Here is a 23,507-nt window from a genome sequence, read left to right on the forward strand (position 1 = left end):
AAAAATGAATAAACAAATAAAGGCTCTTCTATTTGCGATTTTGTTCAATGTCAAAGTCCAAGTCTATTCTATGTAAATAACAAAATATCTCACTTGCTAAGCCCTAGCAAACGGGTCCAGCGAGATCAGTTTTCCTCTTAAGCCAGAGTTGAAGTATCATTACGGCCGGCCTATCACCTTCTCCTCCCTCTTGGGTTCTGTGCTTCGGTCCTGCGGATATCGCGTATCTCCTTGGTGCCGAGGCTTCCGAGCCCACCCTCGCTCCGGCGCTCCCAACCGCCGAGACGCACGACGAGGCAGGTGGCATTGTCGCCGTCGGCTGAGACCTCTGTGGCGTAGTCGACAACGTCGCGGCCGCCCTGCTCGGGCGTCTTGGCCTCCTTGACAACGTCGACAATCTCCTGATCCGACAGCGAGCCCGAGACGCCGTCGCTGACCAGGACGAGGAAGCTGTACTCGGCAGGGCCCATCTCGGTGCGGCACAATTCGGGCTCGGCCGAGACACCGACGCGCTTGCTCTGCAGGTCGCCAAAGGCGCGCGAGTTGGCCAGGCCGCTGAAGCGCTCCTCGCCGAACGAGTCGGTGGCGACGCTGGAGCCGAGGAACCGGCTAAGGCGCCGGGCCTCGGCGGGTGATGACGGGTGGTGGTCCGAGGTCAAAGCGCGGGCGAGACCCGTGGCCGTCTCACAGAGCAACGCGCGCGTATCGCCGACGTGCGCCACCAGGAGGGTGCTGCTGGCCGACGGCTGCCAGAAGGGGGCGGGCGTCGGAGTCGAGATGAGAGCGACCGAAGCCGTCGAGCCGCCCTTGAAGCGCGTGGGACCGCCGATGCGGTGTCGGCGCCCAGAGTTTGGGGCCACGTGATGGGGAGCACCGAGGACCTCGTCGTTGTTGACAGGCGACTCGGCAAGCTTGGGGTCATCCGGGTCCGGCTTACGGGCTTGGGCCGTGATGAAGTCCAGGTCGGCCCGGAGGAAGGCGTAGGTCAGCACCGACTCGATGGTGACGTCCGTGCCTGGTGTCTCGCCCGCATCGGCTGATGGGTCTGAGGTTGAGTCCAGTGAGCTCTTGGTGATACTGAAGTGGGCAGGTTTGAAGCGTCGGAAGTAGCCCCCGACCGTGTCCTTGTATTCGCTGAGCAGTTCACGTTCGAGCCGTAGCGCTGCCGGAACGTCTGCAGTTACCGGTTGGGGATCAACACTTTCTATCGGCTCTGACGTCGGAGGCTTCCGGCCAACGATGCGACCCTCCTGGTTAGGTTCGGGGATGTTCATACGCGACTTAACGTCTTCGGGTCCTTTCATGTCCACCCCTCGCTTCTTGTCGTCGTGCTGCCTTGCGTCGGTCCCTTCATCTCCAGAAACCCAACCACCGCTAACACTACTGTTGGCGCTGCCACTCTGTGAGTCCCTGCGAAGACTGCTCCCCAACCCAAACTGCACGGCAGCGTCCTCGATGTAGCCATGCAGCTCATCCCGGAGAAACTCCGAACATTCGGTGCCACCGTGGCCGTCGAAGACGCCAAAATAGAATATCTGTGGATCTCCACTGCTCTTGCTATCCGCGACGCTCCCTTCACCCGTGTTCCTGGCAGAAGAGCGCGACAGGCTGACGGGGACACGCCTCGCAAAGGCCGGCAGGTCGATGGTGCCGGCCTGGTTGGTGTCCTCGTTGTACTTGCGCTGACCGCGCGAATTGTGGGCGCCAAAGTGGTGCTTGGCGCTGCGCAGCGGGATGCGCACGACTGTCAGCTCGCGAGCGGCCGGCGACCTGATTGGTTCCGGGGCGGCGGCTGGACTGGCCTCGTCCGGGCCGGGAGTGTGCGGCGTTGAGGCGCTGCGTGGGAGCTTGTGGTGTGGGCCGGAGCGCATGCGAGGATCCGGGTGGACGGAGGATGAGGGGAGGTGGGTCACGAAGTAGTTGTGGAAGTGGCGGCGTTGTTGGTATGAGGTGCTCAAAGAGCTGCGGCTGTTGCTGATGTAACTGATGAAGCTGTCGCTCCTATCTGGCCGTTGAGCTACTGGCACCCGATGTCTTCTGTGGAGGTGGAAGTGCGACTGAGGGTGACAACGACGGCAGCTATGTGACGAAGCGTAGACCAACGTGGAGATGAAGCTCATCATGGCGGTGAGTGTGTCGGTGTTGGGGTCGTCGTGTGTTGTGGCATTCCTCATCGGCATTGACTGCCTCGACCTGGATGTCCATTGCTGCGGCGCTCCGACTCTCGCTCTCGCTATAGCCGAGGAACGTAATGGAGGAGCCATTGGGTTGCAGTCGAAATTGCGTGTTTGTTGAGTGGCATGAATGTGAACCTGGCCTGTGGATGAGATTTTCTTGATTGTCGACGGTGATCAACCCGTGCCTGGAGTTTCCGATGAGATTTTTGCTTATCTGGATCGTGGTCGGATCGGTCGGTTGGGATGGTTTGGGTTGGGTTGCTTTTGGTATCTCAGCTTTCCCAGATACACCTAAGCCACTGTGCAATTATGTTGGTTGCACCTCACCCAAGGGAAATTGACCATGGTACGTTGCCCTGTAATATGCAGCAACAGTGGGTGGAGCCGCCCGCTGACGTATGCTGAGCAAGTGCATGGCGTCTCCACTGGCTAAAACGGCCCGGTAAACTCAATGCAACCTCACCAAAGCTAGGGTGTGAGGAGCCAGGATGAGGTCTCCCGAGTCTCCTCACTTGGCTTTATACACAATGACTTGAGCTGAAATTAGAAATTATAGACGTCTTGTTGCCTATTCTAACCGAGTATCTATTAGAGCTAATGAAAGCATTGGATTGCTTCGGTCAGATTTCCAGACCGGGTCTTACTTATTTCTGGTCCGGCTCAGCTTCCAGGTAATAAATTGTTGACAAACGCCGACGACAACTGCGCACCGGGGACCTGCAGGTATCATGGGCAGAGATTAGCTGTCCAGCTCGGGTGCATCTTGATGGTTTGATCCCATAAATATCAGGCCTCGACTCGAACATGAAGAGTGTAATGCTCTTTGTCACAAGATGATTCAGTCTTTCACTGCCCAAGTAGCCCACAGTCCCAGCGCCGGCCATGCTGGAGGCGGCTGTAGACTGACCCGAGATTTCCAGCTGGCACCGAGCAGCACGATGGGCACTGAATTGCGAAGCCTCCCGACTAATTTGGCCTCGTGCCTATTAAGAACTTGCAATAAACAAATGGACAGTGTAAGGATAAATGGGAGAAAATGTAAACTTTTGCTTTTTGTTTTTCTTCTTCTTCTTCTCTATCTCTTATCTATATCTATATCGATGCAGATCTAATTATACAGGTAGCTTATACGAGGGAAACCCCATTCTCTCCGCTTCACGTAGGTACCTAAGGTACCTTACTTATTTCATAAATCCCCCTGTCAACCACTTGCTAATATTTTACGGTAGAATATGTATCGCTCAGCATATCGTTTGCCGTAGCGAAAATACCATGGCGATTGAATATCCCTTCAACAATATTGCCGTTGATGCTTGGTATATTTGTAAAGTCTTTGGCCGCATCTGCGCGGCTATGCAGCCTAAGTAGTACTGTCTTCTGCTACAAGAGTGCCATGAGCAACACTGTAAGAGAGTCAGTTGGGTCATCCTGGTTTCGGTTATCTCATATACGACGTGATGTTCTCTGCCTTAGCCGTTGGGTTCGAGTAATGTAGCGGTACGGAGCTTACAGAATTAGCCAAGTGTGAGTTTATTGTCGATGCAGAGATAAGGTAGGTACTTTTCCGTGATATATATTCGGATATAAGAACTAGAACTAGTCTAGAACAAACGTAAATAGAATCCAGAAACGGCTTGGCTCTATTATCCGTAGGTAGTTACACTTGTTTTACGCAGTGGTGTCTCCCCGGGCCTCGAAATGGACATGACCATAATAATGAATTGCTTGAGTGTTCATTGGTCTGTATGTAGTAGTGGGACTAAGTAAGTCCATGTTTATTAGAAACCTTTTTTTTTTGTTGCGATTGTTGTTTAGCATGGCGCTTGCGTTGTCCCTAAAAAGTATAGGGTTGAGTGAGGTATACCGTAGGTACAGTGTTATTTTGTGAATATGATATTATGAACTGCCTGCTTATTTTTAAATCCTTACCAATGTTTCGTATGCCAACAAGTGCTACCAGCAGATATCTACCTATGTTGTGGGGACGACGATGTGTTTTTTGTTGTGTCTGTTTTAAACCAACCTGCAAGCCACTGATGATGGATTTTAGTGATTCGCCCTTTTTGGCGGGGGCATTTTACGTCAAGGACAAATTCCCGGTTCGCTTTATGACACGCTACTCGACAACATTGCCACAATAAGATGAATTTCTAACCAATTTACACGAACTATTCAGAAACACAGCTATTGCTAGATGTTTACATCGAAATTCGCGTGCATAAGACTGTGATTTTGCTCATTGTTGTTGAGGCCGATTGTCAGCATCCAATCCGAACCCCAATGGCGCCAGCAGGTGCCCGTCCGCCGTCCAAGCCAATAAACACAGCAAAGACGACAAGCGCCGATCCCAAAAATGGCCCTGACCCGCCCCCTGACGACGGCATCGTTAAAATCGCCTCCAAAGGGGACGTTGTTCTACGGGTCACTTTCCTAACGTCGAAGGAGGCAATCAGAGCAGCCAAAAGATCCCTTCAACCCAGGCCCGGCCAGCGACCGCCAGCCTCGGCGACACAGCAGCAGCAGCAGCCCGTGCCGCTTCAAAGTCCCAAGGTCACATACTCTTATCGAGCGGACCTGGGCGTGCTCAAGAAACACTCTGAGTATTTCCGCGCCCTCTTAGACGAGGCCGGCCCGTTCACCGAGGCACGCCAGGTCGCGCATGCCCTGGAGGCCTTGACGCTGCGGGGGGTCAAGCCGGCCGACGTGGACGACGTCGAGGAGCTGCCGACCGTCGAGATCACCGACGATGATGACGCCACCCGGTCCGCCCATCGCCACAGCGTGTTTGCGGATCTGCTGCGGATCCTGCACGGGGCGCAGGCGACGACCAAGCCGCCGACCATGCTGTACGTCGTGACGCTGGCCGTCCTGGCCGACCGTTTCGATTGCGTCACCCCGGTGTCGCGCTACCTGTCTTCCGAGCTCAAGTTCAAGTGGCCGGCTTCCAAGATAAAAGCCGGAGGTCGCGATGACGAAAACGGGATTGGAGGCCCGCGGCTGGAGAACGAGGAGGTTCTCCGGCAGCGCATCCTCGCCGCTTGGCTGTTGGACCAGCCTCTAAAGCTGCATGCTGCTACGCGCGAGCTGATTATGTACGGGTCAAAACGCTGGATACAGGCCAGTGCGGACCAAGATGACGATGGCTACGAAGAAACCTTGCCTTCCTGGTGGGATTTACCAGATGATCTTGAACGTAAGGCCGGTCGCTTGAGCAAAGCAAAAACAAGAAGAAAAAAAAGAACTCGACATTTAACAAATGGATGATATTTTTCTAGTCCACCTGGCTGACAAGAGTTACTTTTCTTATTCCAAGATGAACTTCAACTGCGCAGGGAATGCATCCTTGATACTCTGGCCTCGGTCCAAAGACACTTTCTCTCACTCTACTCGTCCCGCACACAGGTTTGCAGACTCGGATACGACTCCAGCCCGGCATGCGATTCGTTTCAGCTCGGGCAGATGGTGAAGTTTCTGGCGCACAAGAAACTGCTGTTCTTTGTCGACTTTTCCTCTGCATCCCTGGGAACTATTGAGGATTCTGCCACCACCGATATAGGACACATCATATCGCTCCTTTCTCAAGTTACGAGCTATCAAATCGACCGAAATCATACAAACGTAAGTCTGCACCACTCCCCCCTCCCTAAGAAAAAAAACCAACGCCCAAAACATGAGTCGGTGTAGATGGTCTCAACTTGGAAGGTAAGGCTCACATCATTGGTTGCATAGTGCGGCCTGCGGATCAAGATACTTCCCATCGTGGAATACATAAAGTCAATGCTGTCTTCAAATGTTATATCGATACCCAGGAGTGCGTGGAAAAAGAACCGGGCCGCAACCTCGTGGATGCCTTCTGCCGAGGATGCAGAGAGCAAAGAGGATGGAAATGTGTTTCGGTACACCAGGTCCGTGGCCGGTGACCAGCGTTTACGCTTCGAAGGCGCAATGGCAAGTGATCGGATGGCCAGGGAGCTCTTTACGGCGAAAAGCTGGGATTGGACGCCAGAGGGTTGAGAGAGAGAAAAAAATCTTTTGCCCTACTTACGTATGCTACCTCTTTACTTGCCCAATGGAAGTTAGTGACAAAGACAAACAAAACCTTTTTTGACAAAAAGCGCCCCCCCCCCCCCCAAAAAAAAAAAAAGCAAGAGTCACATTTTTGAGACGAAATTCGATGACTGACTTGAGTCTTCTCCTGATTCCTAAACTGACAAGTAAACGGGCAACGTGATACAGAGACTTACGTAGATGCCAGGTTGAGGAGGGCACCCTCAGGAACTGCGTTCGCGCTTGTTTTCGCGCCTTACATCGTAATACCTAGAGGTATGGAAGAGCCCCCAGAACCCAGACCTTACCGGTAACCTACGTAACCGGCAATCCGGCAAAGAGGTGATGGTAAACAAGGGAGCTAAGTTTGTACTACCTACTGGTACACGATGTGTTGTCTTCTTTGGGGGGAGCAGTGGTTTCTCTTGAGTTTGTCACAAGTTGCTGAGGGCTCCTAGCGGAAAATTCATCTCAGAGTGACATGATCTTTTTTTTTTATGTTTTCAGTCTCTTCTTTTATTTCCACCCTTTGGGGCAACAACAGCAGCAGCACATGCCAACCAAGGTGTGTGCAAGCTGCTAGAACCGGCAACCGAAACGAACGGTAAACCATGCAATGCCCATGTGTCCACCCCCGGGGGGAAGGGAAAAGACCCTAATCCAACAGGGCATCCCCCCCCAAAGGTGAAAAACATGGCAATGTTAGAAACTGGGGATACTCCATCGCAAGACGAACCGCACGTGGCAAGCCCCGGATGAGTTGGAAAAGAGCTGGGATGACTTTTTCGTACTGAAAACGCTTTTTTGCCTAGCCTGGTATGAGATGCCTACGTACGAAGTATTACTTTGCTCCGTATTGCATGGAAGGCGTTTAGGCCGCGAAACCCTGGACGATCCCCCCCTTCCAATACTGTAGTATGCCAGTAGCACGTACTTGTAGTAAAGTTGGGCAGGGATCCTTGGAGGCTGGTTTGAAAAGGGATTGGTGTGACGACGTGGCGGGAAGGGTACCTATCGCCCTCTTTTTGGCGTACGTTTTAGTCAAAAGCTTCAGAAGCCCGAAAGAAGCATGAAGGATGAGGGCTAAGAAAAAGAAAGAAACAAAAATGGAAAACCTTGGGACGATTTGCTCTACATCATGGGCATTCCATAAAGACATTCGCAAGTCTCATGAAACCTCGGGAATTCAAGCAAGCAGATATAACCGTTTTGCCGTGAGAAAGAGAACAGCATATAATGCAAGCCAAACCTACGATAGCTGCAAGGCGGGCATTGTTTTGGGATCTCGGGCATTTTCAGCATGGATCGATACGAGTAATGTCTGGCATGGGGCTGAAGCGATTAGACAGACTGGGGCTGACATTTTGACAGCCTCTGTTTTTTTTTTCTTTTTTAGCGCGGTCTTTGTCTTTTTTTTTCTTTTTTTTTCTTATTCCAGTTGCTTGAACCTTTTTACTTTTCGTGCGGCGTAAATCCCCGGCTGCAAAAGGATTGGAGAAAAATCTTCGAGAGATAAAAAGAGACGGACATGCATATTTAGCTCTACGCTAAGCCCCTTGTACCTACCTTACCTAGGTAGGACCTATCTACCCAACTACCCTACCAAAAGTGGGGGACTAAATTAAATTACACGCGAAAAAGTCCTTCATTTACAACAGTTATTATATCAGATAATAAAGATCCTAACGCCATGAAAATCCTCTAGATAGCACCAATCCGTCCTCAGTCCATTTTGAAGCCATTTTTGAAAGATTTGAGGCAGAAATGATGAAGTTATGGCGCTCTGAATATACAGAACTGAGTGCAATAGTCACGATTTTGGCCTGTTGGCGGTCAATTTAATTTTGTCCCCACTTTGCCTACGTAGTCTATTCTAGTTTCACTTGTCGACCCTTGATGATCGGATCGTTTGTGGGGCCGTTAACGACGATTGGTACTCGGTAATCTATTCTTTTCCTTCTTTTTCTTGCTACACTACACTGTACAGCGCCGGATAAGCCATTCCACCAGGCAAATTCCAGCACGGGATAATGGGGATCAATCGAGATGAGTTACGTCACAGCATAACGGCTCGAGCCTCCCGGTTCCAGCTCGGACATTTGGCAAGCCTATCGGTCTTACTGGCGTCCGTTGCCTGCCGGGTGCTAGATACTTACCTGCCTAGGTAATTATCGGCCCCAAAATGGGCTGCACAAAGGTGAAATGCCTACCCTACTTACTACCTACCACCCTATCTATGCCCTCGACACTGGGGTCCTTTCTTCTCTTCTTCTCGTTCTCCTATTTCGACGGAATAACATCGTTTCTTTTATCCCGGCCCAATGCCATGAGTGTCACTTGCGAAAGTGCATATCTACCATACGTCAACCTTTTTCGCCCTTCAGATAAAATCTCAAAATATTTCCTTCTTCAACCGGCCGATGGGTTACGCACCCTCGGGGTTTGATAAGGGACCTTGATCATTGGGTTGGCTCTGTCGTCTAGAAAGTAAATGTCAAAAATCGGGATATGAAGGCAAATTAGGGGGAGAAAAGGGAAGGGGAGTAGAGTTACTATAAAATGACACTAAAGAAATGTCACTGGGCGAGGGATGCACAATCTAGACTAGACCTAGAACGTGACTTGGCAACTCGGTACTTTACCTTATACAAAAAGCGAGCTACCAGCTAGCGACCAATCTGCTTAGGTACCTTACCTACCTTATCTAGCGAGGCAAAGGCAGGGAGGTGAGGGGGATAAACTACCAAGTTACTGACCTGAGTACCTAGGTAGGTAGGTACCTAGCTCTTCGGTGTGATTGAAAGGCCGGTCATCCAGTTTCCGTCCGGTATTGGGATGGTTTCTCGCATGAATGTCACGAACTTGCCACGCGAGAGCAGACGGTCCCAATCTATATTAGGGATGGAAGCATTGTGAGAAAGGTCAATTTTAAGCACGCCAAGCAACATCGCAGTACAAAAGCGGTACCTACCTTTGGTATCAGGGTAAGGTACCTTGGTGCTGTACCTCCGTACTGGGTAAAGTTGGGTGGGTACCTGGTATCCAAGGTAAGGTAGGTACCCGCCCCGCTCAATGATTGTGTCTACTTTTAAAGTGTACTATGTAGCTTTGTGTGGGTATACCATACCTGTTTTTTTTTTTTTTGGTTTTTTTTTTTTTGGTTTTTTTTTTTTGCTGTGCAGATTATTTAGAATTCGAAGTCTTTCTTTTTAAAAAGCATAGAAGTGGAATCCGACCACCGACCGTTTTCCTTTTCTATTGCGTTTGTCGCCATGATCATTCTTGGCACGGACGACAAAACACTTAAGTTGGTTTGGGCCAAATTTGACTTGACACCTCCTTGACAATTAAGTAAAGCTAATACTGGTCAAAACCAACTGAATCAGCAAGTGCATAATTGTACTTCCCTCATGGTCAAGCGCCCGAAAAAAATAAAAAAAATAAACATGAGAATAGACAAAACAAAATGGGAGAAGAAATGAGAAAAGAGGGAAAGAAAAAGGAAAGGGACAAAAAAGAGTATATGACAGGGAATACCTCGAATCATTAGTCCCCCACTAAATACGGTGAGAAGTGCACCGATTTTATTTCTCCCCCTCACACACGACGTAAAACACATTAGCTCCCCACCCACATGCAAACAGCAACGACGGTCTCCTCGACCACCAACACTCCACCACAGAGACCAGCAAAGCTAACCGCCCATAGAAGTGTCCCCCCTGCACTAGGACTTTCTCCAACCCTGACGATCTTTTTTTCTCTGTTTTTTTCTTCTTCCTCCTCTCTCTGCAAGTCCGTCACCACCTGGGTATCAGTATACATATACGCACTACAAAAGGACCAAACCTGCGTCTTGCACGCACCGGACCTGACCGTAACCTCTCGATAGATCCTTGCCAAATTTCTGTAGCAAGCTCACCTCGACAAAAGTCCCGATCGATACGATACGCTACCCTACACCCCCACCCTCCGAAGCGAGTAGCCCGCTGCAAAACCATGGCTAATCAACACCACCCGTCCCTCAAGACGCCGTTCGGCACGCGGGCCCAGTCGGCCGGCCATCCCCTGTCGTCGTATCTGCTACGGCTCATGGAGCTCAAGCAGTCGAACCTATGCCTCAGCGCCGACGTGACGACCGCCCGCGAGCTCCTATACCTGGCCGAGAAGGCCGGCCCGTCAATCGTCGTGCTCAAGACTCACTATGACCTCATCTCGGGGTGGGACTATAGCCCCAAGACGGGGACGGGTGCCAAGCTCGCGGCGCTGGCGCGGCGGTTCGGCTTCCTGATCTTTGAGGACCGCAAGTTCGCCGACATCGGCAAGACGGTCCAGATGCAGTACACCGCCGGCACCGCACGCATCATCGAGTGGGCCCACATCACAAACATCAACATTCACGCTGGCAAGGACAGCGTGCGCGCCCTGGCCGAGGCCGCCGCCAAGTGGCGGGAGCGCATCAAGTACGAGGTCAGGACCTCGGTCTCGGTCGGCACCCCGCTGTCGGACAGCTTTGAGGACGATGAGGAGGGCAATGGCGCCGGTGTCGGCGGCAGCAGCAGTATGGCGAGCCCGCCCATTGCCGGGAGCAGCAATAGCGGTGGTGGGCCGCCTCCGTCCGTGTACGGGCGCGACGCCGACGGGCGCAAGGGCAGCATCGTGTCGATTACCACGGTGACGCAGTCTTTTGAGCCGGCAGACTCACCACGGCTCTCCAAGAGCATGTCGGGCGAGGGGGTCGACGACCTCGTCTTCCCGGGCATCGAGGAGGCCCCGCTGGAGCGCGGCCTGCTGATCCTGGCCCAGATGTCGAGCAAGGGGTGCCTGATGACGCCCGACTACACGGCGGCGTGCGTCGAGGCCGCGCGGGAGAACAGGCGGTTTGTCATGGGGTTCGTGGCCCAGGAGGGCCTCAACAGCGAAGCCGACGATGACTTCCTCACCATGACGCCCGGCTGCAAGCTGCCACCGCAGGGCGAGGAGGAGAACGGCCCGCTGGAGGGCGACGGGCTGGGCCAGCAGTACAACACGCCCGCGAAGCTGATCGGCCTTGGCACTGATATCGTTATCGTGGGCAGGGGTATCATCAAGGCCGACGACCCCCAATCAGAGGCCGAGAGGTATAGACGCAAGGCATGGTCCGCATATCAAGAACGTGTGCGTCAGTGAGGTCGGGGTTGGCTTTTTTTTTTATCTCTTTGCAGGAATCAAGAAGATTCAAGTATGGGCAGGATTCCAAAAATGGGGTCTTTACTTCGGAGGAGGTGGGGGTCGGCCTATTGTGGGCAGATGTAAAGACGAGCAAGGCCGCGAAACGAACTGTTTGGGATCATGTCACTTATAGAACCAAACAGGGAGTCGAAGGGGGATTCGTTTTTCTTTCTTTTTGAGCAAAATTGGTTGTTTGGTGAGAAAAGCATACCTACATAATTCACGGCGTTGGGCGTTTAGTCTGTACGCAGTGGAAAAAATGATTTATTTGAAAACTTCGAAATTGCCATTTCTCTACATCTGAACCGAAAGGTTATCAGTGCATACCATACTGTTTTTTTCTTCTTACTTTTTACCTTTACACTGCTTGCTTTGCTTTGGAACCTTGGATAATTTCTGTCCCCCATCAACTCGTCATCCAATGGAACCATCATGGATGATGGATGATGGGCTTGCCCTCAGCCTGCGCGAAACCCTTGGCTACAATGATGACATAATCTCGATTATTCCATTTTTTCTAGGCGACGGGCGGGCGGCATGCCGCTGTCAGCACTCAACTTGCAGTGATGTCAGAAGGTCAACATTGTCCCAGCCAGGCCAAAAAGCAGGGAAAAAAACAAACAAAAAAAAACAGCTGCAAAGGCCAATTGAAAACCACGCTTTGCTTTCTCACACATCATAGCGTCCAAGGAAAGCTCGGATCATGGATGGATTGACATCCAATTCACGGTCCGACGGGACCCAACAGGACCCTGATTTTGACACATCTGAAGCGAAAGTGGAATCGACAACGACAACACAGCGACCGCTGAAGAAAAGAAGACGCGTCGTCATATCATGCACCGAGTGCCATAGGCGGAAGCAAAAGGTCTGTAGATCGTAACCGAATGCCTAGGTTACCTTATACCTTATGTACCGTACTATTGTGGGTCAGGATGTAAGAGACCACAGGAGCCGATGGATCGAAGCAAGCCAGGAAAAAAAGAGAGAGAGAAAAAAAGTATGCTGACGGACTCACCCATAGTGTGATAGAGGTGAGAGGAATAGCCACCTGCAACGAAGCAGGCAACGACCCAACAGGGTGCTCGCGTGATGTTGATTTCAAGCGTGTAGATTCGCCTTGCGGTAACTGTGTATCGAGGAACAAGCAGGATGTTTGTCGCTACGAGTCGCCGCCAGCACCACCTTCGACCTCGAAGCGGATCAAGCTTGACGATAACTCTCGACAGAAGCAAGAGACCAGCCCCCAGGACTCAGTGAGTCGCCTGGAGCATGTAGACTTGGGGGAAACCTTGCCAAGCAAGGAGGCAAACTTTGGCTATGCAAACACCACACCGGCTGGCTCCAATGGTGTTTCGACCCTGGGATTGCTGCTCAAGATCGACAAGGTCACGGCCTCGGGGCAGCAAGGCAACGTCGGTGACCACCTGACCCGAGTCACGGCAGATTCGGATCGGAGGGTGTCTGACGTTGGCATCCGCGAGCGGTACAAGAGCATCCTTCGACGGCTTCCTGCCCGCGACCATGTCGAGAGGCTGGCTGAAATATTCCTAGAGGAGCTCAACCCAAACTACTACCCGCTGGAGCCAGACCTGTTTCGAAACCAACTTGCCGAGTGGTACGACGTCCATGTCGACCTGCTCGACAAGTCTGGGCCTTATGCCCTGACCCCCGAGATGCGTCCATTCGGCGCGCTTCTGTTTGAGATAATCGCTGTCGCCTTGCTGCTCCTGCCGTCTGAGAGCCCCCTTGCAACGCACTACAAGGCACTCAAGGATGGCGAAGGCATTCAAGTCGTGGACCTGGCGATGGACTATAGCGAGTCCGGTGTCGCCATCCTGTCGCTGCTCGGCAAGAGGCAAATGTCGCTGACGACGATACAGGCCGGCTTCATACGCGCCAATTTTCTCAAATACTGCGCCCTCGTCACGGAAGCGTGGCATGCCATTGGCAGCGTCATCCGCGACGCGCAGGAGATTGGTTTGCATAGAGAGGCGCTCGAGCCAAAGCCCGAGGCCGTGACGGCCGGCGACGCCTATGCTGCCACGGCTGCTGTTTTGCGAAATCAATGGCACATCCAGCATCGTAGGCGACTTTGGCATGTCTTGTTCATGTGGGACACACACGCCGCCGCAGTGCTGGGTCGACCGACCTCGGTAGGCGAGGAGATTCAGCTTCCACTGCCGGTCGATTGCCTCATGCCGCGGGACCGTTCGTCAAGGCCTGTGCAGCCAAGGAGCGCTGACGACCCGCCTACTCCGCTCACTCGCATGCTTTGGGCACTGAAAGCCATGGTATACCTGCGCCAGATACTCAAGTTGGAAGCCAAAGGCACAAACCCACGGAACTTTGCATGTGTTGACAAGCTGCATCAGGACCTGGAGCGGCTCGAAGATGAGATACCACCTCAGTTCCGCCTGGAGAACCCAGATATCTCTTTCGACGACCATCCGGATTGTCGGTGGCTGCGTGCCCAGCGCACCCTTCTACCGCAAATGTCGGCTTTTAATTTTATCGTGCTACACCGACAATATGTATTCACACGAACGCAATCCCGGATCGAGGCCCTCAAGGCGTGTCTCAAGATGCTGGGTGCTCAGCAAATACAATTTGCAGCTATGAAGCCCGAGCAATACAGAGCGTAAGTTTTTGTCTCTTTGTCTTCTTCTGTTCCTCGTCCTAACTCACATCCATGATGTTGTCGGTAGATTTTCGATCTTCTTTGGAACCTTTGACGCCGTCATACTCCTTGCGACCCTGTACATTGTCTTCCCCAAGGAGCATCTGGATTTGCTCCCGGATGCTCTTCAGCACTTCCGATTCGCGGTAGAGCGGTTCTCGGCCCTCTCTGCATCCAACAACCTTGCCAGGGCGGGTGTAGGGGTACTCAGAGCGATTTTTCACAGGTTGAGAAAATCGCTTACGCTTGCTGGCTCATGGCCGTCTGAATGTATCGACCAACCGTGGCACAAATTAACAGACGCCGAAGTGCTTTCTTCCTTGGGCGGCGGCATGGATACAGTAGTGCCCAGCACTAAGGGGCAACAAGAAGGGCTCGCTCCACACACTGCACATATCCCTCGTCACTTGGGCGTTGGAGCTGAGGATCAATCGGGGCCAGCCATTCGGGCACTTGCTCGGGACGGGGAGGAGTGGTTCTTGCCCGAAAACTTTGACTGGTCCGCGGTACAGCCTATTGCCGCTACCAGCGACCTTCTCTACAATGACTTGATGGTTGGTGGCGGCTTGGACTTCGGTGGTACAGGTGGCCAGGATGGCTGGCAGCAGCCGCAAGCCTGGTGGCCGACAGATGCTACCGGGTCTGAAACTGATGTTCAAACCGTCGGCCATGGCGTTGGGTCTGGGGATGGTCAACATGATGCCAACCCGCCATTGCAGTTCGAAGGTCACTTTGATCAGGGAAGTGTCTGGAACATGCTAAACCTTTACAATCCGCTTTAGTAAGAAACAGGTTGGAGGAGGATTGCGCTTTCCTATACTTCTTTCTCTAGCTTTGAGCTGTCCTGTGCGCCCACCCGTCAAGGTACACCTCACCTGCCTTAACTTGGCAGGTGCCTGAGAAGGTGGCTCAGGTTGGATAATGTTTCGATGGGTTCATGCTTGCATTGTCCAGCTTGGACAAAAAAAATCAGTCAAGTTGCGAAACATTACAGGAGCTCCTGAGCTGATTGATACCCTCGCCAATTTTTTATTTTTTTAAAAAAAAAAAAAAAAAAAAGAAATCATCAACATTTCTTGATAACATTTGCATTAATCATCGAGTATAATAAATATGCCCGATTTGCACCCCCTCGCCTTGTCGGAAGCGACAGAACGATCCGAAAAGACGATCTATGACTGGCAATCGCTGGTTGTTAAACTTTGTGCAGCTTTTGGAGAAGTATTCCCCGGACAACTTTTCGAAGAGGTGATGGACAAGGAGTTTATGGTGACAATTGATGAGCTGGCTCGCGAGGCTCTCTCTAAGGACCTGGATTGTAAAGAAGCCCAAAATTTGCTTCATACTGGCACCTAGCACAGACTAATTCGTTACTGACACGCAACCTCGACAACCACGTATAGTATTTGGCGAATGTGTGTAGCTCACTCTCTCGTACGCTATGATGTCAGCAGCTCACCAAATCGAGGATGAGCGTGGCATTACACGCCTATTTCAGATTATGGCCATGTCCTTGGAGAAGGCGCTTCTCATGGATACAACCCAGTGGACCGTGGTCACCATCGCAAATACCGTTTTCGAGGACTACGTCCTGGGCGATATCCTTGAAGACACTCTTGATCGACTCGAACGGCAGGCAATGGAGATCGAAGGGGTTGATTATGACCAACAAGGACACGAGGCGGCCGCACAGAACCTTAGAGACCGCATTTGCCGGGTCTGCGATGCGGGGCTGCCGACCGAGCTTTTGCGGGATATTCACTGCAAGAACGACTTCATCATCTGCATGATCCTAGAGAAGCTTCCCAGCGTCATTAATGGGCGGTTGGACCTATTGGCCCAGACCAACTACGTCTGCGTGAGCCCAAAAGACATGGTCATGGAGCTTATGGGAAATATTCACGAGGAGCTGAGTGACGAATTCGGGAACGACTTTTCGCTGCTTCCCCAAGTTGGAGAGCAATACCGCAACGCAACAGGGATTGTTCTCCGCTCGGGGAAAAAGCTCTGGACCGGAGTTGGACAAGTGCGGGCAGTCGTCTGGGGAGATTCCCCATAAGCTCAGAGTCGAATATGAGGGTTAGATATACTGAAAAGGTTGCTGAGCTCTGGGATTATTGTTTACAGGGAATCACAGCGCAAGGTTAATCAGCGAGCGTGTTCATTGGGGTCATTTATCACGAGGCCTCCCAAGTCACTGTGTGCTGAAGCCTAGCGGTGACTAGGTAACTTTTCTGGTCCATGCCAGATAAGACAGTATGCAGCTTTCGAGCGTGTACCTGACTGAATGTTGCTTACATTCCATGACCTTGTGCCTGTGAGCGATCCCTAATCTCAAAATTTCACACATCAGATATCATTATGGTTTGCTCCCCGACAAGATTCTCCATTTATCCCCCTCTTTCTATATAATATATATAAACCCTCAACTCATAGCGACAGTCATACCGACATTTCCATCATTGCATAGGTGCACCTCGATGCAGAGCCCATCTCAGCTCCAAGGCGAGTCGGTTCTGATGGGCCGGGCCCATCTCGCTGCCATCCTCACTGAGCAGATCATCGTCGACTCCACGACCTACGTTGGCCGACGCCCCGGGGAGGTGGGCGCGCGCCGGAAACGTCGGCATCTCGGACGGCTCGTCGACGCTCACGGTCGCCGTCCGGAAGCTCCGGTCGTCAATGTCGTCGGTGCCAAACACGTGGCTGTTGCCCGTCACGCTGTGTGCAATGGACGGCTCCCGCCTGCCCGGGTCGCGGTCCACGTGCCCGTGCGCCTGGCCGTCGTTCCACACGTCGCCCTCGATCCTCTCGTGTCGTTCGTGGCCGTGGCCGCCGCCGTTGTCGTCGGTGCTGCGGCCACGGCGGTGACGATGGCGTCTCCTGCTGTGGAGGTGGTGGTCGTCGTTTGAGCTGCGGCGACGCCTGGATGGCCTGTTGCGGTGGTGGCGGCGACCGTAGTCTGTGCTGCGGCGTCGGGGTCTGGTGCTGTGTTGGCGGTCGCGCCTGCTGGGGTGCACATCTACGTGCCCGTCAGACTCGCCGTCGTTCCACACGTCGTCCACGAAGATTTCTCTGCCGTGGTTGTCGGGGCCTCTGGCGCCTGCGTTCCTCCTGCGCGGGTCGGGGTCAAACCCTCCGCCTTCGTCCCAGACGTCGCCTAGGATGAAGCCGTTGGCGCTCACGATCGGTCCGGAATCGCCACCGTGGCGGCTGCGCCTCGACTTGCGTCGCGGCTTCTTCTTGCGCCAGCAGAGATAGCCGAGGGCTGCGGCGAAGACGCCGACTATGGGGATGGTGACGCCGAGCACCGCGGGCGATTTGTGGTCGGGAGGTTGCTCGCGGGGGATGAGGAGGGCTAGTTTCTCGGGTATGTACATGTTTCGGAGAGATGGCAAGTCGTTTGCTCTGACATGGTGAAAAGTAGATCCTGAGAGAAAAAAAAAGAGGTAAAGTGATTAAAGACATGTAACTTTTGTTGTTTATATGTAGATTTTTCCTCTTGTTGACAATCATTTGACACTTGATACATGTCCGCGTCAGTGATTCGGCAAAAGCATCTTGGTCTCATAGTGACTGACTACTCGCCATCCCGCTACAGTTGTATAGTCCTGCCCAGTCCGTTACAGCAGACGATAAGTTAGTTTGCAAGAGTCAGCCCCTGACTGCCTCGGGTGAGCGCCGTCACCATCACCCAAAGCAGCAAAGCAGCCAAAAACCCGACGGCCATCCCCTCGTGCTGCGCGAGCACCCTCCCGGCGTATGCCCTGACGTGTCCCGGCAGCACTCCCAACTTGGCGTCGGGGTGCGCCCTCCTCGCGCCCTTGAGCCCGGGCAGGCCGTCCAGGGACACGACGTTGTTTTGGATCTGGTACTCAAAGATCTTGCCGAGCTCCTCCTTCTTGGCTGCGTTCTGGTTCAGCGTCTGCCGATCCTCAAACACGGCCAGCTCCGCCTCGCCGCCCTCCTCCTTGTCCCAGAACTGGCGCTTGACCATGGGCACGGCGAAGCCGCAGCTGGTGGTGACCTTGAACACGTCGAGGACGATGACTGCCCTGGCGCCGTCGGGCCGCGACGGCATCCCCAGCCGCTCGATCCAGGCGGCAAAATTCTCCTCGTCGGCGCGCTCCACCACCTCCCTGCGGTGGCAGAAGAGCCGGAGGATGCGGGGAGCGGCACCGAACGAGTTGAACATGACGGTCACCCGGCCGTTCTCGTACAGGTGCGCTATGGTCTCGCAGCCGGAGCCGGTGCGGTCCAGGTAGGCGATGCGGTTCGGCGACAGGACAGCCAGCGAAGTCGACGCCAAGCCCTTGGGGGAGACGTTGACGTGCTGCCCGTAGGTCGGCGCCGAGGCCACGTAAAAGAGTGGTTGTTTCAGAGCCCACTCGGTGAGGTCGGGGGTGAGGGATGGGAGGATCTTCATTTTGGCTGCTTGTTGTTTTTGGGAGGGTGTGATGGAGGATGTTCTGGGCGGTCTTGGCGGCCGAGGCGGTCTAGGATATGGGTGTGAAGGGTTCTGTTTTTTTTTTTTTTTTTTTTTTTTTTTTTTGGTTCAGATGAACGCTTGGCGGCAGATCTTTAGGCGATGTTAGGAGGAACTGAAATTATATTGTGCCAATCTTTTTGGCAGCCCGGAAGAGACCCTTTATCAAACTATCAGGGGTGGGGACTACCGCGCAGTTTTATGTCTTGGTGAGTCAAAGTCCAAGACAGGGGGTGATTGAAATATGTTGGGATATGATACGGATGCAGATTTGGAGAATTAAATACTGGTGGAGAACAGATGCGGGTGGTCAATAGTCGCTGAGACTACAGCCAAAGAGGCTTGTTCTAGATCGGTCAAAACGACTCTAATTCCCGAAAAGTTCGGCCGTCGGTGTATTTGTTCGCTGTTAAGCGGAGGGGCAAATGCGGTCAGCAAAGACTTTTGTCAAGTTTGTAAACATCTAGACTAGAGGAGATCCTTCATGCGAGAATAGCAAAATCATATCATTTGAAGACCAAATCTGGAGCGAGTTATATATTTTAAAACCTTTGGAAATGGCACAAATACGTCCGCTCAGTCGTTGCATTCAAGTGGAAAGGGCGTGTCGCATTCCAAGCATATAAGTCAAAGACATGTGGACCATGCATCTGGTTAAAATTGTATAGGCAACAAAAAGATAAGTCCAAGGACACGGTATAGTACTCTGACATATCAATAAACCAAAATCATTCAACAATCTTCAGAAGAAGCCCTCGAGATTATAGTACACGTTGAAAGCAACAATTGTCAAGCGTGACTCGAGCCCCGACAAGGAAAGGAGACATGAACAACAATAAGAGGAAAAAGAAAGAAAAGAAAGCAAAAGGAAAAGAAAGAAAGTCAAATCGGCATTAGGCTGGTAGGTACGGGTAAAGCCATCAACCTGCAAAGATCTTCTGTCCTCAGCCTCTAATGAGTCAACGGAACAACGGGCGGCAGGCAAGACGGCTGGCTGCACAAGGGTCGTGTGGAGCGAAGGGTCGGAACAGTGGTTGATGAGCCCGGTTCATGTCTGGTAGGCGTTGCGCTACCCCACACACACACCCTCTCTCTCTCTCTCTCTCTCTCCTTGTGTGACTCCCACACCACACTCGAGGTACTACCGCAATACCGGTAGTCACGAGTAAAACGACTCAGGCTACCAGGAATGCAAAATGTGACTGCTGCCTGTCAATGTCTGCATAATGGTCTTGGCTTGGCTGCTCAGTGTTTGAGCAGGCTGCCGTGTAGTCGGAAATCAGGTTCGTCTTGTATGTATCGCTTTTTTCGTATTTTTTTCCCTAGGTGAACTTTTGGGCGCTTTGGTAGGGGTACAGTGATAATGTTGATGGGTATATAGAAGAATTCAATGTGATAGAGAATAACACATGGGTATCGTTAAAACATGAGCAAATGGAAAAGTTGCAAAGAGCCCCCCTGAGATCCCGTCTTTGTTGCTTTTCTTGTTACAGCCTGGTTTCTGTAGCTTCCAATCCAACCATCGTCTCTCCTGATCGGGTAGAGTTGATCTTGATCCTCTCAACGTAATAGTCTGTTGCGATAATTACTTCTTCTGCCGAGGAATCGGGATAGGGTTGTACATCCCGTCGTCCATATGCCGGCCATTCCGGTTGTCTGCTGCGGCTTCCATGGCATGAGATCGAGGGGCTTGGTAGAGCGTGCCAGCAGGGGCCATTCTCGAGACCCCTGCTGTTGCAGTTGTCGAGTAGTTCCCCGCGCGAGGCAGCATATCATCCTCAATGTACGGGGCCTCCCTTTCGACGCGGCTCATTCGCCTTGTACGTGTCGGCAGGCTGTGCTCAAGGGGTTTGCTGACCTCAAATCGTTGGCCAAGGCGTGCCTTCTCCTCTTTTGCCCTCTCCTTTTCCTTTTTGCGATCGCTAGAGGAGCCGGATGAGCCGCTTCGGATTTTTCCATCGATTGCAGTCAGTGCTGCGTTCCTCTCTTCTTTGTAGCGGATGCTTCTGGTCTCGGCTGCCGTGAGGTCTTCCTCAGTCGTTTTAAGTTTGGCCTCACGTTGTTTTATTGTCTCGACCAGACTAGCGTTGTCTTTGCGGAGAATTTCAAGCTCCTTGGCAAGCCCCTTTTTATCCTTGATGAGCTGGTTGACCTCCTCCTTCAATTGGAGATTGGTGTTGCGGTGTTTGCGAATGCTGTCCGACTCAGGAGTTGGGGCCCTTTTGTTTGCCAGCTCGGCTTCGTATCGGACGCAGCTGTCCTTGAGTTTCTGATTCTCGTCCCAGAGCTGTCTGTAGGCATCCTGCAGGCCCTCCAGGTTGTGAAATTGAAGCCGGGAGTCAAACTCTGTGTAAAGGGCGGGATTAGCCTGGCGGCCGGACGAGGAGCTGAAGCCGGAATCGGAGTGACGAGACGCACCGTAGTGTGAGCCTCTGCCGTGCCGCTGTTCGCGTGATTCGCGAGATGACATTGTGGCGTTGATGTGTTGTGGACGGTGCTCCAATATCAACAGATCAAGTATATATGATAGTGAGATGAGATTTGGGAACAAGTCCCGAGAGCTGCCAGTAACAGGCTTGCAGTAAATATACTTTGTGCGTCTTTAGGCTGCAGCAGTCACAAAACGTGTGTGTTGTGTGAGAGGGTATGGGAAAGCTTTGTGGTTTTCTTATTCAATTTATAAGAAAAGAGCGAGAGAGAGAGAAGAAGAAGATGCGTTGAATTGTTGTAGCGGCATGCAATGGAGGTAAGAGGGCGATCGCGTAGTTTTGTATTTTGCAGCCGGAGGCAACCAGATAGGACGGGAGGGTGGGATGGATGGGGCAGGGGTGTATGACGTCGACGCAATTGAGGGCGTGTGGCAGTGAAAGAAGCTATCCTCAAAGAGCTCGACTTCTTGGCAAGGCTGGCAATTTTATGTGAAAAGATGACCCGGGAGGCCTTTGACTCGGGACCGGTCGATGAGAGACGGAGCACGATTAAACAAGTAGAACAATAATTATTGCCATAATGAGCTCTGAGATGAGGGCTAAACACACACACACACACACATACAGAAAAAAAAAAAAAAAAAAAAAGAGTGCCGAGGTGTGTTCTTGGATTAAATAGCGCTGTCGTTGCAACACTCAGGAAGGGAAGCGAATGTTGCCTGGCAAGATGGACAAGCTTTTCATTTTGACCATTAACTCTCTTTTTTGTCTGCGCATTTTTTGAGCAGGCAGTAACAGAGATTATGACCAAGAAGGAAATGGAAAGAAAAAAACAGAATAGCAACTAGCTTAAAGAAAAAGAAGAGGGTGTGTAGCCAGTGGTTGCCTTGTCCAGAATCGGACTCTGGACCGAGTCCCGGCAACAGACAAAAGAATTACCAAGCAGTGAGTGAACATGATTTGTCCGTTGAGATCGCTGGACGAAAAAAAAAAAAAAAAAAAAAAAAAAAAAAAAAAAAAAAAAAAAGTTGTACCTGACTGTGGCTGCTTTGCAATTGCCAAATCAGGCAAGACTTGGCTACAGAGTAACAAAAGAAAAATAACGCAAGGAGAAAAAAAAGACAACCCAAATCAATTCAACGGCCCGGAACTTGGTGTCCGCGATGACCCTGCGTTGATAAAGTGTGACAAGGAGAAGAAGCAAAAACCAATTTGGAGGAATACCCTTAGCCAAACCCGTGGATTTACATCGCGACGTGCCGACAGGGGCTCGCACACCGAGGAAAGCTGAAATGGAGTATGGAGGGTGGGGTATTTCCACAGTGCGGAGGCCAGGTGGCAGGCCTGATAGGTACGGAGCAGGGCAGTGAACGTGTTAATGAAGCATCAACCAAATGAATCGAGTTGCCTTCTTTTCTCTACTTTTCGGCATCCAATTTCGCTTTTACAAACCACAACCACCTCACCCGTCCTCGTTTGGATCTTGTCACCGCCTCGTTCGTGAAACCAAATTCTGTCAATGCGACCTCCACCACAACGGCCGCCACTACGTAGAGTCTCGCTGGTGTTTTTGGGGCTGAGACTTGCGTCTATAAATCTGCCAAAGTACCAACAAACATTCGAAAGGTTCCGCCCTGGTTTGCCAAGGGAGGGTTGGGGGCACAGCGTCGGCTCTTGTTCATTTTCTACTTTTAACCGCCCCGACCAAGAAACCGCAACGCTGCGACCGGGTACATTTTCTTGGGTGATCAGTGATTGACGGATAAGCCGAGGCCAGGAACGTACAGGGGATCTTGAGAATGCGACTCAATCGGCGCGGGACATGCGAACGAAGTACGTGGTGCTCCACGCCCGCTGCAAGTGATCTAGAGAAACAAAAAAAATAAAAAAATAACACGACGCCGCTCTTGCTCATCTTTGGTTTCAACTTTGAGGCTCTGGTAGGGTAGCCTGTTTCCCCTCATTCTAACCAGACCTGTGATTCGCCGGACGTTATCCAACTCCCTCTCGCCACACATTCTTTTTTTGTTTTCTGCCTGGCGTCTTCACCCTACCCATCAATCATTCGCTCCCGTCGCGACCATCCACACACTATTCAGCATGCCTCAGCTGTTGCGTTTTTTGTGACTCATAATGGGAGTTCCCATGACCAGATCCTTCGGATTGTTGATGGACCCTGAAATGACTGATTATTGACCATTCATCTTTTTGCTCAGGTTGCGCAATCTTCGACCAGTTTTTGTTTTCCGTATCACATCTAATAATAATTACATCCATACATCCGTAAGGTATGTGGTTGGCAGACCTGGGATTAGGGTAGGTCTGTCAGGTAAGCTGACCAGGCACAGAAAAAGTTGATTGAGCATTCGCGGCGAAGCTGTGCCAACACTTGGTAAACAGACCAGTCCAGTCCAACATTTTCTCTGATCGTCAGGTAGAGGCAACCTTTACAGTAAGCGAGCAAGGGGACCAACAATTTG

The 23,507-nt window shown here is 51.9% G+C and overlaps 9 protein-coding genes across 10 annotated transcripts; 4 read left to right on the plus strand and 5 right to left on the minus strand.

Moving 5' to 3' along the window:
- Positions 1-21: 21 nt before the first annotated feature.
- Positions 22-2,491, minus strand: MGG_03918 (protein phosphatase 1K). Its single transcript, XM_003719900.1, has one exon. It carries the CDS (start codon positions 2,262-2,264, stop codon positions 174-176), a length of 2,091 nt encoding a protein of 696 aa, XP_003719948.1. The 5' UTR covers positions 2,265-2,491; the 3' UTR covers positions 22-173.
- A 1,762-nt stretch (positions 2,492-4,253) lies between these two features.
- On the plus strand, positions 4,254-6,403 carry MGG_12100 (uncharacterized protein). The gene is made up of 3 exons (XM_003719901.1): positions 4,254-5,370; positions 5,491-5,795; positions 5,907-6,403. Exons 1-3 carry the CDS (start codon positions 4,458-4,460, stop codon positions 6,189-6,191), a joined length of 1,503 nt encoding a protein of 500 aa, XP_003719949.1. The 5' UTR covers positions 4,254-4,457; the 3' UTR covers positions 6,192-6,403.
- Positions 6,404-8,280: 1,877 nt separating this feature from the next.
- On the minus strand, positions 8,281-8,504 carry MGG_17728 (uncharacterized protein; the record flags this gene model as incomplete). Its single annotated transcript, XM_003719902.1, has 2 exons — positions 8,281-8,368; positions 8,440-8,504. Coding segments are annotated over 2 exons (153 nt in total), but the record flags the coding sequence as incomplete, so codon positions are not given.
- A 901-nt stretch (positions 8,505-9,405) lies between these two features.
- On the plus strand, positions 9,406-11,802 carry MGG_12098 (orotidine 5'-phosphate decarboxylase). Its single transcript, XM_003719903.1, has one exon. The coding sequence runs from the start codon at positions 10,221-10,223 to the stop codon at positions 11,388-11,390; it is 1,170 nt and encodes a 389-aa protein (XP_003719951.1). The 5' UTR covers positions 9,406-10,220; the 3' UTR covers positions 11,391-11,802.
- A 332-nt stretch (positions 11,803-12,134) lies between these two features.
- MGG_12097 (uncharacterized protein) lies at positions 12,135-15,178 on the plus strand. Its single transcript, XM_003719904.1, has 2 exons — positions 12,135-14,073; positions 14,141-15,178. The coding sequence occupies exons 1-2, from the start codon at positions 13,109-13,111 to the stop codon at positions 14,892-14,894; spliced, it is 1,719 nt and encodes a 572-aa protein (XP_003719952.1). The 5' UTR covers positions 12,135-13,108; the 3' UTR covers positions 14,895-15,178.
- A 435-nt stretch (positions 15,179-15,613) lies between these two features.
- MGG_12096 (uncharacterized protein) lies at positions 15,614-16,171 on the plus strand (the record flags this gene model as incomplete). The annotated part of the gene is made up of 1 exon (XM_003719905.1): positions 15,614-16,171. One exon carries the CDS (start codon positions 15,614-15,616, stop codon positions 16,169-16,171), a length of 558 nt encoding a protein of 185 aa, XP_003719953.1.
- A 400-nt stretch (positions 16,172-16,571) lies between these two features.
- Positions 16,572-17,492, minus strand: MGG_03916 (uncharacterized protein; the record flags this gene model as incomplete). Its single annotated transcript, XM_003719906.1, has 1 exon — positions 16,572-17,492. The coding sequence occupies one exon, from the start codon at positions 17,490-17,492 to the stop codon at positions 16,572-16,574; it is 921 nt and encodes a 306-aa protein (XP_003719954.1).
- Positions 17,493-17,752: 260 nt separating this feature from the next.
- Positions 17,753-18,538, minus strand: MGG_03915 (pyridoxamine phosphate oxidase; the record flags this gene model as incomplete). The annotated part of the gene is made up of 1 exon (XM_003719907.1): positions 17,753-18,538. The coding sequence occupies one exon, from the start codon at positions 18,536-18,538 to the stop codon at positions 17,753-17,755; it is 786 nt and encodes a 261-aa protein (XP_003719955.1).
- A 601-nt stretch (positions 18,539-19,139) lies between these two features.
- On the minus strand, positions 19,140-21,390 carry MGG_03914 (the record flags this gene model as incomplete). Of its 2 annotated transcripts, XM_003719908.1 has the most annotated exons (2): positions 21,017-21,390; positions 19,140-20,944 (listed from the first exon to the last, which is right to left on the minus strand). In XM_003719908.1, exons 1-2 carry the CDS (start codon positions 21,066-21,068, stop codon positions 20,184-20,186), a joined length of 813 nt encoding a protein of 270 aa, XP_003719956.1. In that variant the 5' UTR covers positions 21,069-21,390. The 2 variants fall into 2 exon arrangements, with proteins under 2 accessions (XP_003719956.1, XP_003719957.1); XM_003719909.1 differs by having other exon boundaries at positions 20,184-21,115.
- Between the last annotated feature and the right edge of the window lie 2,117 nt (positions 21,391-23,507).

This window comes from Pyricularia oryzae, chromosome 6, assembly GCF_000002495.2.
Source record: "Pyricularia oryzae 70-15 chromosome 6, whole genome shotgun sequence".
Lineage (NCBI taxonomy): Eukaryota > Fungi > Ascomycota > Sordariomycetes > Magnaporthales > Pyriculariaceae > Pyricularia > Pyricularia oryzae.

Bases quoted from the DNA above. Each gene is read 5' to 3' on its own strand.
- MGG_03918 (XM_003719900.1), bottom strand. From the start codon at position 2,264: ATGGCTCCTCCATTACGTTCCTCGGCTATAGCGAGAGCGAGAGTCGGA.
- MGG_12100 (XM_003719901.1), top strand. From the start codon at position 4,458: ATGGCGCCAGCAGGTGCCCGTCCGCCGTCCAAGCCAATAAACACAGCA. The intron at 5,371-5,490 runs GTAAGGCCGGTC...TCTTATTCCAAG, and splicing joins TTTACCAGATGATCTTGAAC to ATGAACTTCAACTGCGCAGG. The intron at 5,796-5,906 runs GTAAGTCTGCAC...TTGGTTGCATAG, and splicing joins TCGACCGAAATCATACAAAC to TGCGGCCTGCGGATCAAGAT.
- MGG_12098 (XM_003719903.1), top strand. From the start codon at position 10,221: ATGGCTAATCAACACCACCCGTCCCTCAAGACGCCGTTCGGCACGCGG.
- MGG_12097 (XM_003719904.1), top strand. From the start codon at position 13,109: ATGCGTCCATTCGGCGCGCTTCTGTTTGAGATAATCGCTGTCGCCTTG. The intron at 14,074-14,140 runs GTAAGTTTTTGT...TGTTGTCGGTAG, and splicing joins AAGCCCGAGCAATACAGAGC to ATTTTCGATCTTCTTTGGAA.